Source organism: Podarcis gaigeae, assembly GCF_964106915.1.
Source record: "Podarcis gaigeae genome assembly, chromosome: 7".
Taxonomy (NCBI): domain Eukaryota; kingdom Metazoa; phylum Chordata; class Lepidosauria; order Squamata; family Lacertidae; genus Podarcis; species Podarcis gaigeae.
This window is the reverse complement of record NC_139683.1, coordinates 87,616,928-87,631,870: the sequence shown is the minus strand read 5'-3', so window position 1 is coordinate 87,631,870 and position 14,943 is coordinate 87,616,928. Positions and strand designations below refer to the sequence as shown.

General features: G+C 47.1%; 1 protein-coding gene across 3 annotated transcripts in view; it reads left to right on the top strand.

Annotated features, from left to right (window-relative positions):
* The first annotated feature begins 250 nt into the window (after positions 1–250).
* The window catches only part of CYSTM1 (cysteine rich transmembrane module containing 1), a 32,628-nt gene continuing 17,935 nt past the window's right edge, over positions 251–14,943 (top strand). The window contains exons 1-2 of one of the 3 annotated variants that reach the window (XM_083748720.1): positions 251–400; positions 13,908–14,161. In XM_083748720.1, coding sequence (XP_083604846.1) covers positions 13,927–14,161 — 235 coding nt within the window. In that variant the 5' untranslated portion in view covers positions 251–400; positions 13,908–13,926. Of the gene's footprint in view, positions 401–5,990; positions 6,133–12,414; positions 12,547–13,907; positions 14,162–14,943 lie in introns of those variants that run through there. The other 2 variants (XM_083748721.1, XM_083748722.1) reach the window with 2 other exon arrangements.

Below are 14,943 nucleotides of genomic sequence, written 5' to 3'. Positions count from 1 at the left end.
ATGTTCTAAAGTTGTTGTGCTCTGAGTTATAAATCAAGCACTGTTCGAAGTCACTTCCTTTTGCTTTCCGATGTATTTCTTTGCAATATTAGCAAATCTGGCGCGGCGCGAGCGAGCAACTTTTTCTTCCGAAAGCGAGGACCAGAGCGACCAGTCCGCGCGCAAGGTTGCTCTTTTGCGCGTGCTCGCAGCGGCGGCCGCGCGCCTGGCGTGACGCAGCAGCAGCCCCGCCCTCCTGGGCAGTCGGGTGACTTCGCGGCGGCGCGCACAGACTCTGCGGCTCTAGAGGCGCTGCTGCCCATCGCGCGCCCACTTGCCGTCGAGCGAAGCAGCAGCAGCAGCAGCATCCGGAGGCGGCCGCGAGGAGAGCGGGCGGCGGACGAGCCTTTGCGCGGGGCAGGTATGGCGGCGTCGGGGAGGCGCGGGGGGACGGCCACGGGCGCGGCTGGCTGCTCTGCTCGGGGCGCGGCTCTTGGAGACCCTCGGCGTCCCTGGCCCTCGGACCAGTGGCGTAGCGTGGCTTGTCAGCACCCGGGGCAAGGCAAGTAATTTGCGCCCCAAAACCCGTGGATTTGCGCCCCCTAACCCTTGGATTTGCGCTCCCTAACCCCCAGACGTTGCGCCCGGTGCGGCCGGGCCCCCCTGCACCCCCCACGCTACGCCACTGCCTCGGACTCCCCGGGCGGGCGCTGGGGGCGGCGGCGGAGCCTCCTGGAGGGCAGCCGCGCTCCGCCAAGCCGAGGGTTGGAGGGGGCTGGCGGGCGCCGGGCGAGCCCGGCTCCGGGGCGCCTTTTCGGGAAGGTGGGCGGGTTTGGCGCAAGCCCGCGACGGGGAGGTGGGCGCCGCCCCCAGACGCCGCGCCTCTCGCCCCGTTTCCCGGCAGGTGCATCTCCTCTGGGCTGGGGGTCTCCTGGGCTCAGCCGGGCGACCCTAACCCGCCCCCGCCTTTGTTCCTTCGGGGCTTAGGAGACGCTGGGAAAGGGGGGCGAGGCTACTCCAAGCAGGCTGGCAGGTGGGTCCCTGACATGCAGCTCTTAGCCAGTGCTCGCCTTAAGCTGGGGGTTTTTTAAAGGGACGGGTGGAGAGAAAATCTGTCCCCACATTATAGCTCTGCTATGAAGCTCCCTGGGTCATCTTGGCCTGGTCAAGCCCTCTCAGTCCTCGCGTGGGAGTTTGGGCTGAGAGGAAGAGGAGGAGGAGGAGGACTTGGAAACCTATATGTTGCCCTGAGGTCTCTGGGTTGGAAAAAATGCACTCAGTTTTCTTCAAACTAGACCTTTGACTGCAGCATATAAATGGATGTCTTGCTAACTTGGCAGCAGTAGGACGATTTTTTTGTAGCAACAAATTAACATTTCAAGAATGTCTTAGAATCTACCGTAGGGAAGTCCATGCTGATTCCGATTCACTATCATGATTATATGACCTGTCTGAAAGTATGAAGCTTGTTGCAAACATGTAACTATGTAGCCCATAGAATAGAGGCAGGTTCTTGTACTAAAGGCCATTTTGCATTTGCTCCTGTCTCTATTCCTTTTCTGGTATTGGGCTGTAGTTTGTTTATTTTTCCTCCAAACATGTTCTTGAAATTTATTTTATTTTGTTTATATCCCACCTTTCTTCTGATGAGCTGAAGTGCATAGTTCTCCCTCACCCCATTTTATCCCTGTGCGGGAGGTTAGGCTGAGAGGTGGTCACCCAGTGAGGATTCAGAGCCTGGTCTCCCAGGCCCTAGGCCAGCACTCTCACCACAGCAGCACGCTGGCTCTTCTCTGTCGGCAGTTTCACATTAGCTTTGACGTCACATACAGTTTCTGATTGATCAAGATTGTCTGACACCTTCTTTCCCATTAACTCCTGAGTAAAGTTTCACTTCCTGAATTTTCACCTCGTATACAAAGGAAAACAATACCCTGCATACGTCATGGGCCATGTGGAAGATGGTGCTTCCATGGTGCTTCCATGATTTGCAGTGATTGTGTGAGTAATCTATGAGTGCTCCAGTCCTGCCTCTCTTAACCCAGTTAAAGGTTTTTGTAGGCAGCTGCACTGAAACTTTTCCACTGTAACTGAGTAGAGATCCACGTTGCTGGTTTGCATTATCACATGCCACAGTTGTCACACTGTGAACCTTCCCCTTCTGAAGGGGCAGAGTGCTTTCTCTTCCCTTCCTTCCAGTTTCTCCAGTTCATTTCAAAATGTTTGTGCAGGAGACATTAATCAATTTTATAATGAATGATTTTAGAGTGTTGTTTGTGCTGTACTTTTGTACTGTTTTATTGTTGTTAGCCGCCCTGAGCCCGGCTTCGGCTGGGGAGGGCGGGATATAAATAAAATTTATTATTATTATTTATTATTATTATTACTTATTTCCAACATTTATTGCCGTTTCGCTTTCTGTCTTGCTTTTTAGCCGTTTCTCTGTCTGGTTCACAGTAAGATAAAACAATCAAATTACAGCAGTTAAATAACACATTTAAAACCACATGGAATATGAAAGAAGGCCATGGATAAAAATAGTAAATTCAGCAATATATAAAATAGAACAGTATAAAACAGCAGGAGCAAAATAAAGCAGACCTACTATCCATGACAAATAGAAAGGTGTTCACTTGGTATTTATGCAGTGGCTGCTGGTGCAATTGAGATATGTGGGGTTTTTTCCACCTTGGGCACCAAAATGTGCCCTGGTGACTTTCAGGATTGGAGCAAAAGTGTATGAAAGCAATATAAGTGCAGTATGGCTAAAGCCCTATTTGGGCGTTCAACCATCATGTGGGGGTGGGGAGTGTGTAGGGGCATTGAGGTAGGGAGTGTGCTAGAGCAGCCTTCAAAGTCCCCTCCCACCCCACCTAGAATAGGAGGGTCTGGGGAAGGCTGCTAGGTGTGTTTAGACTGTTGCGCTGATAAGGCAGGGGGTTTGCCAGTACATGAAGACTGAATTCATTTAGAATCCCCCTTTGCAAACCTTCCTGTTGAATGTGGGAAGGTCTCCTGGCACGGCTGCCCCAGCCCATGTTTCCTTTGAACTGCCTGAAGGAGGTTTGGTTGTTCCGTAGTTTTATTTGGGTCCTCTTTCAGCTTACTCTTCAGAATCTCCTTAGCAATATGCTTATCTGCAGGTTGATAGCTGCTGAAATGACACAGAACCAAGTCTGATCAGATTGCCACTGTAAGCAAGTGAGGTCATCTTATTTTCAGGAGAATTCTGAATGACTAAGAAGTTTCCTGTTGTGCACAAAACTAAAGATTGAGGCCCAGCATGGAGGCAATATGAAATGCTTCCTGGAAAAGTGCAAAGGATACTGAGTTTTGAAAGTTCAGCCTCGGGAAATACTGTAAGAAGAAAAAGAATCTTGGCTGACTTGAAAAAGGAAAACGGCTGAGTGTTCATAATGGATATAGTTCTGTCTTCATGGCATAAGACTTCAAATATTAATGTGTGTGCAGGGATTGAATAATGCTGCCACCTATTCAACATAATATTTAACACTAATGTTATTTGTGACTCTTGACTCTAATGGGCTTGAACAAATGACTTAGAACTTGCTTACTGTAACCTGAATTCCATAGGCCTTGTGGAACCCGTCCAGAGGCACAGCCCGTCTAGTCCAGCAGTGCTGGGGGTATTACCTGGTAATGTGGGGAATAGGGCTGGGCAACGTCAGCTTTTCAGCATTGCGATGTGTATCACCAGCCCAACAATGTGATCTGGCAGTAATACACTGCAGTGTTGAAACAGAAAGTGGAACAAGCTGTATTGGCCAGGAGCTGAGGTCAGCACAGCTTCTTCCTCCCACAGGATGTTGGGGTCAGAGGGAGCCGGCCAGGCTTTGGTAGCCAAGCGCAGAGTCCGTCAGGCTCTGTTTGCAAGGATGCCTCCACCTTTGCTTGGCGGGGCAGGCAGAGAGAGAGAGGTAGCCCGCCCAACACCCACCCCATGCCAAGGTGGCGGCGGATGAGACAAGCGCATGTGGGTTTGCCTCAGCCGCCACTGCCTTGGCACAGATGGGGGGAAAGTCTAACCGAGCCCCCCCCCCCCATCTCTGCTTTGCTTGAGCTGGAGGTGAGGGGCTCTGTTAGACTTCTCCATTGAGAGGCAGGCAGCTGTGCACCCCTCAACAGAGGAATTTAAATGAGCTGCCTGCCCTGCATGGCCAATGTAGCTTGTTCTTCGCTCGCTGGTAGGAGGGCCAGAGTGAGGTGTCAGTTTCACCCGGTGGTATATTGCAAGTGAAATTGCCATTGCTCTTGAGTCCCTCTTCCTCCAGCACCCAGTTGCAGCTTGTTTCTGCTTCGATGTGCTGGGCACTGGTGGCAGAAGGACAGTAGCAATGGCAGCACTTGCAATGTACTGCTGGGTGAAACTGCCATTGCGGTCTGGCCCTTGTACCAATGAACAGTACTGATACATTGCCCAGGCCTAGTTGTGAAGAGTGGTTTCAACCAAGCCTAGGCTGAGGTTTCAGATCCTGGGTTATTCTTACTAATCAGAGTTTAAACAAACCATAGTTCCTAAATTCAGACATCAACTGGGAACTGTTGTTGGCTACATTCCTTCATGGATAACCTTCCAGGGACCTCCTGATGCTAGGGAAGATCTAATGTGAAAGCGACTTCAGCAATGGATGCTGCTCTTACTGTTGTACAGTGGGCTACACTGATTGATTGATATCTGCCTTTCTGTCCAAGCAAGGAAGCAGGCAGTATCACAGTGCAATGGCCTATTTTAGCCCTGCAAAAGCACTCAGGCAGGTCTGGTGAGGGGCATGGCCTGGTGTGGGTCCGGCGGGCTAGTAGCCATGCTTAAGCTATGCACTGAAGGTTCCCATCCCTGGTCTAGGCATGTAATAAATGGCAGTGAATTGGAGAAGCCCTGTGTTGTGGTTTCGCCTTAGCTCTGGGTTAGACTCACTGCCTCTTTTCTCCTTAGAGCCTTTGTGAGGTTGGCTTCCCAGCCAAGTTGACTTTCCCTCACAGCCATTGATGTGTAATGGATGCCACAGGGGGATTAGGGTTGCACAGTGGTCAAAGGCCTGCAGACAGGTGGCCATCCAGGGCTAGCCCCAGTGCTTCCCCAGCAAGGTAACTGAGGACATTTTGGGCTTCCACTCCCATCGTAGCTTACCACCGGCCGTGCTGGCTGAGACTGGTGGGAGTGGTACTTCAGAACATCTGGCGGACACCAGGCTGATCTCTGGTGGGTTAGGGATAGGGGTGAAAGCTATTTCCTGCTTCTGCTGAATCTCTCGGCGACTTTCGATACTGTCAACGATGGTATCCTTCTGGACTGTCTAGGAGAGCTGGGAGTTGGGGGCACTGTTATACAGTGGTTCTGCTCGCTCCTCCTGCGTCGTGCCCCAAAAGTAGTGGTGGGGGATGAGTGCTTAGACCCCTGGGTGCTCACTTGTGGGGTGCCTATGGGCTTCATCCTCTACCTCTTCATATAAATGCTTTTTAACATCTTTATGAAACCTCTAGGAGAGATCATCAGGGAGGCTAGGTTTTCACCAATATGCAGATGATACCCAGCTCTACCTATCATTTAAATCAGAACCAGGAAGGCAGCAAATGTGGGTGTCTGGATACTTTTTTTGGGGGGTGGATGGTGGTCAACAGTTTGAGGTTGAATCCTGACAAAACAGAAGTACAGTTTCTGGAGGACAGGGCAGGCAGGTGTGGGAGATTCTCTGGTTCTGAATGGGGTAACTGTGCCCCTGGGAGTCATTTTGGAATCGCAGCTGTCCATAGTGTCAGTAGGGGTGTCCTTAACTTATGACACACCCAACTCAAATCCCTCCCTCCCTCCAGAATATTCTGTTTAAACTCTTACAGGCCTGAACAGGTCAATTTCCTCTCTCTCCTCTGACCCCCATTTTCCTTGGGGGTGGGGGGGCTTGTTTTCAAGCGACCTCTTCAGCTCCATGTCTCCATTGCCCAAGTTCTCATTCTTTTCAACTCCTTTCTCTCCCCCACACCATAGAGATAGGAAACGCCTATAGAAAACATTAGACAAATCTAGGATTTTAGTTCTCCCATGACTGGGTAGCAGCAAGTCTCTTCCTTGCCTCCCTGAACACATAGATCGCAGCAGCAACGGTTGCTCCTATCTCTGACATCCCCTTGTATTAGGTAAGCCCTCAAGACTTTTCCTGTTGCACATTGACTCTGAAGTAACACGTTAGTGTGTGTAGCATTGTAGCCATTCCTCCTCTTTTTCTCCCAGTTTAGTTTCTGGCTGTCTTACACTTCTCTTGCTTCCTTTCCCATATTTTGTGCTTCTCCTCTCTCGCCTCATTCCCATTCCTTCTCCTCCCACAGCCTGACCTTACGCATTGCTACTTGGAAGCAAGTCCTAGTAGGTGGGACTGGTACTCAAATAAGTCTGCCTGGTAGCAGTGTGGGGACGGGGGGGGCGGGGAGTTCACACTTAATTTTATATTGATTGTGATTATCTTTCCACTTTGTCCTTTCACGGGGCTGCCTCTCCAATTTTCTGCTGTTAGAGCAGTGCTCTTGTCTTCCCTACAGAATAATAACAGGCATCTGGGATTCCTTGTGTTGTAGTTACCAAATGCCAAGAGAAGGGCACTCTGCATGTGCTTGGGTATAAACATGACCTGGATGCCTCCCTCTTTTCCACTAATACTAGCAGGTGGTTAAAGGGAGCTAACAGGACACCACGCCTTGGAAGCTCAAGAGGAAAACTCAGCAGAAATTCATACTTTCTAATGGGAATGGGGAATGCTTGCCGTTGATAACAAATGGTGTGGGAAAGACGACCTATCCCTGTTTAGAGGCACCACTTTTATTTTCATTCCAGCCTTTCTCAACCTGTGGGTCCCCAGATGTTGTTGGACTACAACTCCCATCATCCCTGAGCTCTGGCCTTGCTAGCTAGGCGTGATGGGAGTTGTAGTTCAGCAACATCTGGGGATCCACAGGTTGAGAAAGGCTGGACTTTAGGCCATGCTCATTGAGAATACCAGACACACCTGAGAAGGCAGCAGCAAGACATAGCACAGCAGGCACCAAAAATAATTGCTGGCAACCAAGCCTAGTCACAGTTTGTCCAACTCTGTTTCTGCCAGGGGTTAACAACTGGTCCAAATCAGGCCCTCAGAGGGGTTCTTCCTAGCCCCACCCCCCAACTAATGATGAAATGTGGATGGATGGGGGAAATGGCACAGATGGAGCACAGCTGTGGATCTTGCCAGCTGGGAAATCTCACTGTGGTCACCTGCCTGTGGAATGTCCTCTTGGAGGTTCTCCTTCTTGAGTTCTCAATAGCATCCTAAAACGCATCTCTTCGCACAGGTTTTGGGTTTGTTTTTTTAAAGGTAAAGTGCCTAGGATCTTAACCAGTGAAGAATGGTTTGAATATAATAAAGTATTGCTCTGGCAAAACTAGTTTATTAGTTGAGGCAATACCTGAATCCCGCTGTTGTATAAAGCAGGGTGACTTAGTTTCAGTTCAAATTAAATGGGGCAGGCAAAGCTGAGATCCAGGGGCTGCTGAATTAAGTGGCAGCATCTTTCCACAGCACTAACGTCAGTAACAAAAATTCCTATGAGGTTATTAGGGAAGGCATGGCTTGTGGAGAGCACTTCTTCCTGGAATGCGTTTTGGTCAATGGAGATGCTACTCCCATAAGTTGCTAAATATAATACGTGTGTAGGAGAGTCAGTGGTTGCGCTTAAGCTGCTCAATTGCAACACGTTTTAAGGAAATAAAACACGGAGAGATAAAAGTAACTCAGCACGCCATAAGTATACTGTACAAGCATTTCTGTTCTTCAGCTTTTAATTTGATAAGGAAGGGAGGTAGAAATTTTACGTATGTGTAGAGAGCAGCCCTGATAATGGGCATTCACAAAGCAGCAAATGGGCCGTACGTTTTATGAAGTGCTTGGTAGTGTTCACAGCAGGGTGGATAAAAATCAATGATTTAAAAAAAATATATATATTAAAAAATCAGATTTTTAAAATTTATATTGGATTTTTAAAATAAAATGCTTTTGGAGGAAAAATCTTTCGAAAGATAGTTTTCTATTTAAGTTACATTATAGTCCAAAGGCTATTCATCAGGAAATAAGGATTTGTTTTAAGTTTTTCATGTGTGCTAAAACACAGTCTTAAGGTTTTTTTTAAAACCCGTTTAACCACATCAGTTAACAAACATGGATGCATATGCTATAATGTTATTGTTTTAGTTAAATAAATTGATTAAATTGTTATTAAGGAAATAATTATTTTTCTCTTTCCAATAAAGTACAGCAGAAACAGTTAACTTTTTAAACCTCACAATAATTTCATAATTACCTGTCTGTATTTCTAACAGTATAACCAAATCTGTAATTTTTGATATAACTGTAAAAACTACTTTGAAAATTTATTATTCCTGAAATTTTATTATTCCAAAAATGAAACCTTCATCTGGTTGTATATTAAGATTATACCAGCAAGAATGAGTCTTTCTGTAAAAAAAATATATTTAAATCAAGTCTTACTGACTAGTAATTTAAATTGTGATTTAAATCGTGATTTAATTTGATTTGATTTAAATCTGCAGGTGATTGATGTTTTTCTAAAATGCAGCACCCCATCCTTGTGTTTGTGGCTGGCCACACACTCTGTTTCTTCCTGTGCCTTTTCCTGCAACTTGATCCCTATAGATGACCATTAATGTTTCTGGAAGAGGGCCAAAATTTGTTTTTGCCAGGAACTCATTCTTCCTCTCAAACTACTTCCCATTTAGCCACTCCCTTATTCAATGAGGACCATTTTAAAAGCTTGACTAGAGGCTTCAAAAACTAAGAGCTGTGTTCCTGGTCTTGTATCTGTCGGCAGTTCTCATGGTGTTGGACATATATTAGTAGCTGAAATTTCTAGAAGAAAATGTGCAATGCCCGAAGGACCGCCTACCTACCTGGACCTTGCGGTCATCTGAGGCCCTTCTTCCTGTGCCTCCTCCACGAGAGGCCCTGAGGGTGGCAACATGAGAACGGAGTCTTTTCTGCAGTGGCTCCCCATGTGTAGAATAGTCTCCCCAGGGAGGTTTGCATAGCGAAAACATTCCTCTTCAACCAGGCCTTTGGCTGATTTGCAGTCTATGCCCTTTTAGATGTGTGGAGGTAGGGGGGTTATTGGTTTGTTTTGTTCTTGTTTTTATTATGTCTTTTGTGTTTTTATATTGTGGTTTTATGCTGTGAACGGCCCTGAAAGCTATGGGTGAATGGCAGAATACAAAATTAATAAATAATAATGCTAATAATAAAAGTAGCTCAAGGGTGAGTTGAGAAATAAATTCCCTTGTTCACATCTCATGCCAGTTGTGACCTCACTAGAGAGCCCTCAGGCAAGAGAAGAGAAAGCTCAGCTCATGAATCTAGGAAGGTCTATCTATTGTCCATCTGTTGTCCAAGCTGACTCCCCGTGGGGCTCCAGGGTTTCCGGCAGCTATTGTCCAAGCTGACTCCCCGTGGGGCGCCAGGGTTTCCGGCAGGGAGCTGTCTCGGCCCCACCTGGAGATGCCAGGAATTGACCGTGCTCTTGTCCCTGAACTTAAGGCTACCTGCTGCCAAGCTGACAAGAGATGGAACCAGGCAGCCTCTTGCCAAGATCTCCGTCTCCCTGTAACAGCCATGTTACATGGCCTGTGTAGCTTTCCTGCCCCAGCCAGTGAGGTAGAGTGGAGAAATGCCCAAAATGTGCAACACGCAACACCTTGGCACAGGTTTGCAGTCTTCCTCAACATGGATGGGAGAAGCGGGGAATGCCACACTGGGATGAGCTCCTGTTGATGATTAATCAGTCAATCAACTTCAGTCTACTTGAACGCTCCCTGGCCTCTTGGCTACTGCGATTGTGATGTATTGGCTTGTTTTTAATAGCACGTTGAAATATCTTGAATTGTTTCATTGTACATTGTCTTGGTATTGTTGTCATTAGGTGGTCTATGAATATTTTAAATAAATAGATAAATTTGATGCTGCAGCCCCATATAGAGTCTGTGAGTAATGCTGCTCTTGGACGTTCTTGTGAAATATTCCTGAAGAGTGTTCCTGTTTGAAAGGGGTCAGACTCAGTTATTATTTCTGTCACTTTCAGCCAGGCTGCCTCTCTTGTCTAGTCCTAATATTAATTTGTTACAGGGAACTCAGTACAAGTGGAGAGCAACAGCATTCCTTTAATGTTGTGCCCCTGTTTTGTTTTGTTTTGTTTTTGTGTAAGCCACAACTCAGTTGGCCTGTCTGCTTTGTGGGGGACCAGGCTGCTTTTACACTGCATTGGTGTTGGATGGATTAAAATCTCTCTGCCTGGGAAGGACGGAGCCAGAATTGATTTGTGGCTGAGTGTGGCAATTGCTTCAGGTTCTGGGGCTTTTGAGAAAATCAGATTAGCAAAGTGTCACGAACACCAGCAGGAGGCATGTGGAAAAATCACCTCATACTGATGACTAGCTAAGCCAGGTTGACATGTAAATAAGCAGAGGAACCATGGATTGCACCTTGGGGGACGACACAAGCACATCCTCTCGAGATATTGAACTAAAGAGCATGTAAACAAAGCCACTGAGAAGGCCTCTTATAGCACATAGAAGTGGGAGGCCAAAGCTCACTAGTGGAGAAGGCAGAAAAGAGGCTTCTGGTGACTCTTGGACAGCAATGGGGAGGGGCCCCTGGAGAACCGTTCTTCTGTCTCTGATATTCCACTTGACCTGTACCCCCCTGCAACTTGTTCTTTCAGGAGGTTGACCATGCCTTAGAAGGGGCACTGGGCCAAGTGGCCTTTGAGACCCCTACAGTTATCTCATGTCTAATAAGAAACACAGGACCTGGAAAGCTGCCTGCTCCCTTTTTTTCAATGGCAGTGACTTTTCTGGGAATGCTGAAATGGCCCAGCGTAGTCGTGAAGCTGCCTTGCAGCTAACTGTAGGGAGCCAGTCTCAGCGGCATAGGCTCCCGCTGTCCCTGTCAGCTGAGGGTGCCTGAAGACAGCGATTCCCTCAGGCTGTGTGGCCACTTTTGTGACATGCAGCAGGACAAACACGCCTGACTGCTTTGGATATAATCAGACTTAAAGATCACGTAGTCACAAGAGTGACGTGGATACACAGGGCTGCAGGCTGGGTTACTAAAGGGATCTACTGCGTTCTGGGCTGGTGTGGGCCTGGTATCTGTTGTTCAGAAACTGTCTGTCCTGCCCTGTCTGTCCTGGGATCACTAGCTCTCCTCAATAGCTGATTAGCATCTGGGATGGTAAACAGGTTTGTTGTGTTAAGGCTAATCAGGAACAAAACTGGTTCAAGGCAACTGTTTTATCTAGAGAGGTGAAAAAAGAGGTTTTTTTAAATAAAAAAAGCAGCAGCAACTGAGGGGTGCAGAATGGTTTGGGGGGCTGAAGATGCCCTCCTTACAGGGGTCTAGTGGCACATTTTCTAAGTGCAGGAGCACATTTTGACAGCCCTCATAGCTGGAATCCAAAATATGAAGGCAGATATGTTGATCCGCTATGTAGCTATATAATAAATACCCCCCCCCCAAAAAAAGCAGCTTTACATAGCCTTTTGATCAGGGTCATCTGGTGGTAATAGAATAGTGAGTAGCAGAGGTGATCTAGTGGCCAGCCTTTGGGGAATTTGACTGGGGAGATTGGGGGGGTCCCCATCCCTGATCAGACATGTGTTGGTCCTGCACATACTGTTGAGGGAGGGGGCGCTACTGAACTTAGTGGTTCTTGCTTCTGACCACATCACTTCAGCTTGAAATATTTCAGCCAGCTGAAATGCAGCCTTTATCTTTCAAAACTAGATGTGTAAACAATCGTTCAAAGGTTTCATCTGCTAGCATGAAGCAGGAACCCTGCCATCAGAGAAAAGCAGCTTCTGCTTAAACATTTTCCTCCTGTGCTCATTTGCCACACAGAGAAATACTAAAAACGGCTTGCCTGCTTCTGCCTTAAGAGCCTCTTGATCTTGAGGTTTGCATTGCATGCAGCACAAACAGTCACGCCCAGCCCTGGATCGCTTATCAAAGTCCAGTTCCAAATCCATGCAGCTCAGCTCGGTGTTTGCTCAAAAGCGATATCCACATAGTCCAGGCACACGGTGACCATTTGCAAGGCTGCGTTAAGAGAGGGCGCAGAGCCCTTGCAAGAGCAGGGAAAAAGCAGCTTTCCAGGAGGCCGCCTGGCCCCTGTGCATGATGCCATTCATCTTAGGGGAGTAGATCTGGCCGGCTAGATGGTGCCCTGGGGAGTTGCAGTCCGACAGGCATGAACCATGCACTCTCTTGACAGGCGAGAGGACAAGGGAGGGTCCTGGGCTGAGAATGACAGTCAGCTGAAGGCTGGATTAAGTTATAATGCTTCCCATTTTGAAACTCAAGTTTTCTGAGCAGGCAGGAATATCCTAACTTTGCTGTAATGGAAAAATACTGGTTCACATAACGAAAGAGATGGCTTATACAACCTTGGAACATAGTCCACCAGTACTGCAGAATTTTGTTGCTTAGAGACAAGACACCGATTTCTGCTTGTTTTCTGGTAGGGATGCTGTTGTGTACAATTAGATGAAAGCATTTTATTTGTTTGTGGGCTGGTCAAGTAGGGGTGGAGGCCTGGAATGTAAATAGTGCTTGTTTGCTTACCTGCATTCCTGTTCATAAATATATTTAAAGCAATTCCCATTGATCAAAAAGCTGAGTTTAGTCCTAAGCAAACATGCGAAGGATCATGCCCAAGTGTTCAGAAATGTTCACAAGCAAGGGCTGTTAGCCACCAGGCAAAATAGTGTTTCTCCATGAGATGAAATGTAAATGCTTGTGCTGACAGTTTAGTTATTCATAATTTGCAAACTGAACATATTGCAGAGCTTGGAGGCTTTCAAATAGTATGCAGTCATCTTCACAGCTGTGTGGATGATCCTGGTGAGATTCAGGGTAGCATCTTCTAGATCAGGCATAGGCAAACTCAACCCTCCAGATGTTTTGGGACTACAATTCCCATCATCCCTGACCACTGGTTCTGTTAGCTAGGGATGATGGGAGTTGTAGTCCCAAAACATCTCGAGGGCCGAGTTTGCCTTTGCCTGTTCTGGATCCTTGCTGATCTCTGCATCCACTAGAAAAACATAAGAAGTATTTGACTTATTTATATTGGCGGCGGGGGGGGGGGCATATCTTCCCATGTCCATGATGTGTGTATGTATATTTGTATAAAGATGTATACTTGTTGATTTAATTATGTGTAGCTTTGGGTTGCTGCTTTGAAATCAAACTGGAATATTTCCTGAAAGAGTGCTAGCATTTAAAACACAGATCTAATGGCTCCTGGAGTCGGGCATAGTTTAGGGTGTGTAAGTTTTGTGCTTTATCATAATACTCAAAATCCTGTGCTTGACAAAGCTTAATTCTGTGACTTCTAAGTATCAGCAAAACAGCAGTATTTACTTTCTGCAAAGTCATGGAAGGGTTGCAGAATTCTGTAGAAAGCATTCATGCACTACATCTGATCACTGGACACATGAGTCCTTGTCAGTCATGGTCTGAATATTTTCTGAACCCTGTTTGTACAACGTTAAGGGGTAGGAATTTGCTCTAATTTAAAAAGAAAAGCAGACACCCTCGGCATGCCTTCTTCTGTGTGCATAACCCTGGGCATCAATCATGCATTGATGTTGTGGGTCTCTCTAGACATTTGCATGCCTAAGCCACAGCTCTGCTTGGGGGGATGTACTGTGTAAAGCCTATGACTGACTAGACTGACTTAGAGACCCTTATGGTAGGAGATCAGTTTGTGAGGGACATCACGATTAAGTATTTTGTATACAAAAGTCGCTGTTGAAATGGCTGGTGGTAACGCATGTTGCTTATGTAAGTCAAAGTAAAATCTGTCTCTGTCCTTAGGAAACACTTGGCATTCTACATGAACTACGAAAACCCACCACCATATCCTGGCCCGGGCCCAACTGCCCCATACCCACCTTACACCCATCAACCAGGTGGACCACCTGTTCCTGGTCCCTACCCTGGCTATGCACCAGAGCCCGCAGGGCCATATCCAGTAGGACAGCCAGGCTACCAGGGCTACCCAGCCTATGGATGGCAGAATGCTCCTCCACCTCCGGGACCAGTCTATGCAGATGGACCTAAGAATACAGGTAATATTGTCTGCTGTATGCATGGAGCTGCGCTGCTTCATGGCTTTTCATGAAGGTTTCCCCCTCCTGTTACAGATCTGAAGTAATGTGTATGTATGTTCCAGTCCTCTGAATAAAGGGGCTTGGTAACAACGTGAACTTGGGAGGAGGGTACATGTGCTCTGCTCCATCTTGTTTGTTCTTTTGAAAGAGGAAGATATTTCTGTTATGGTTCTCCATGTTGGAGAATAAGTTGGTGGCCACTGGCTTCGCTTTACCTGTAGTTACATGGTAAAATGTGTGACTTTCTGACTGTAGCAATTTGCTATCCTTCTGTAAATTAAGTTCCAGCCCCTTTTATAATAGGTACCATTGACACCTATTTTAATGGTTGTTACCTGTTGTGGACTGGCAGGTACTGTCTTGAGATACTGCAGTATCTTCCTGTTTTCTTCAGGCCCTGTGGCAATAGATGTCGACACAAACAGGAATAAACGTTCCTTGGGAGGAAATCATGGCTAGATATGGGGGTGTCTGTAGGAGACCTATGCATGGTCAGACATTTGCCAGGATCCACCACTAACTGAAGCCCCTGAAAAATAGCTGCTAAACAGTGGGAAGCTGTGCTGGTGGGGAGGGATGAGCGGGTTAGGCTAGCCTTCGCCTTCTCAGTGCCCTCCAGGCCTCTTGGACAGCAACTCTGTCAGTCCCAGGCAGCGTGTGGCCATTTTCACCACTGGCCACACTATTTGGGATGACTTCCTTACCTGTTGATCAAAATGTGGCTGTCGGGGTCACTGCAG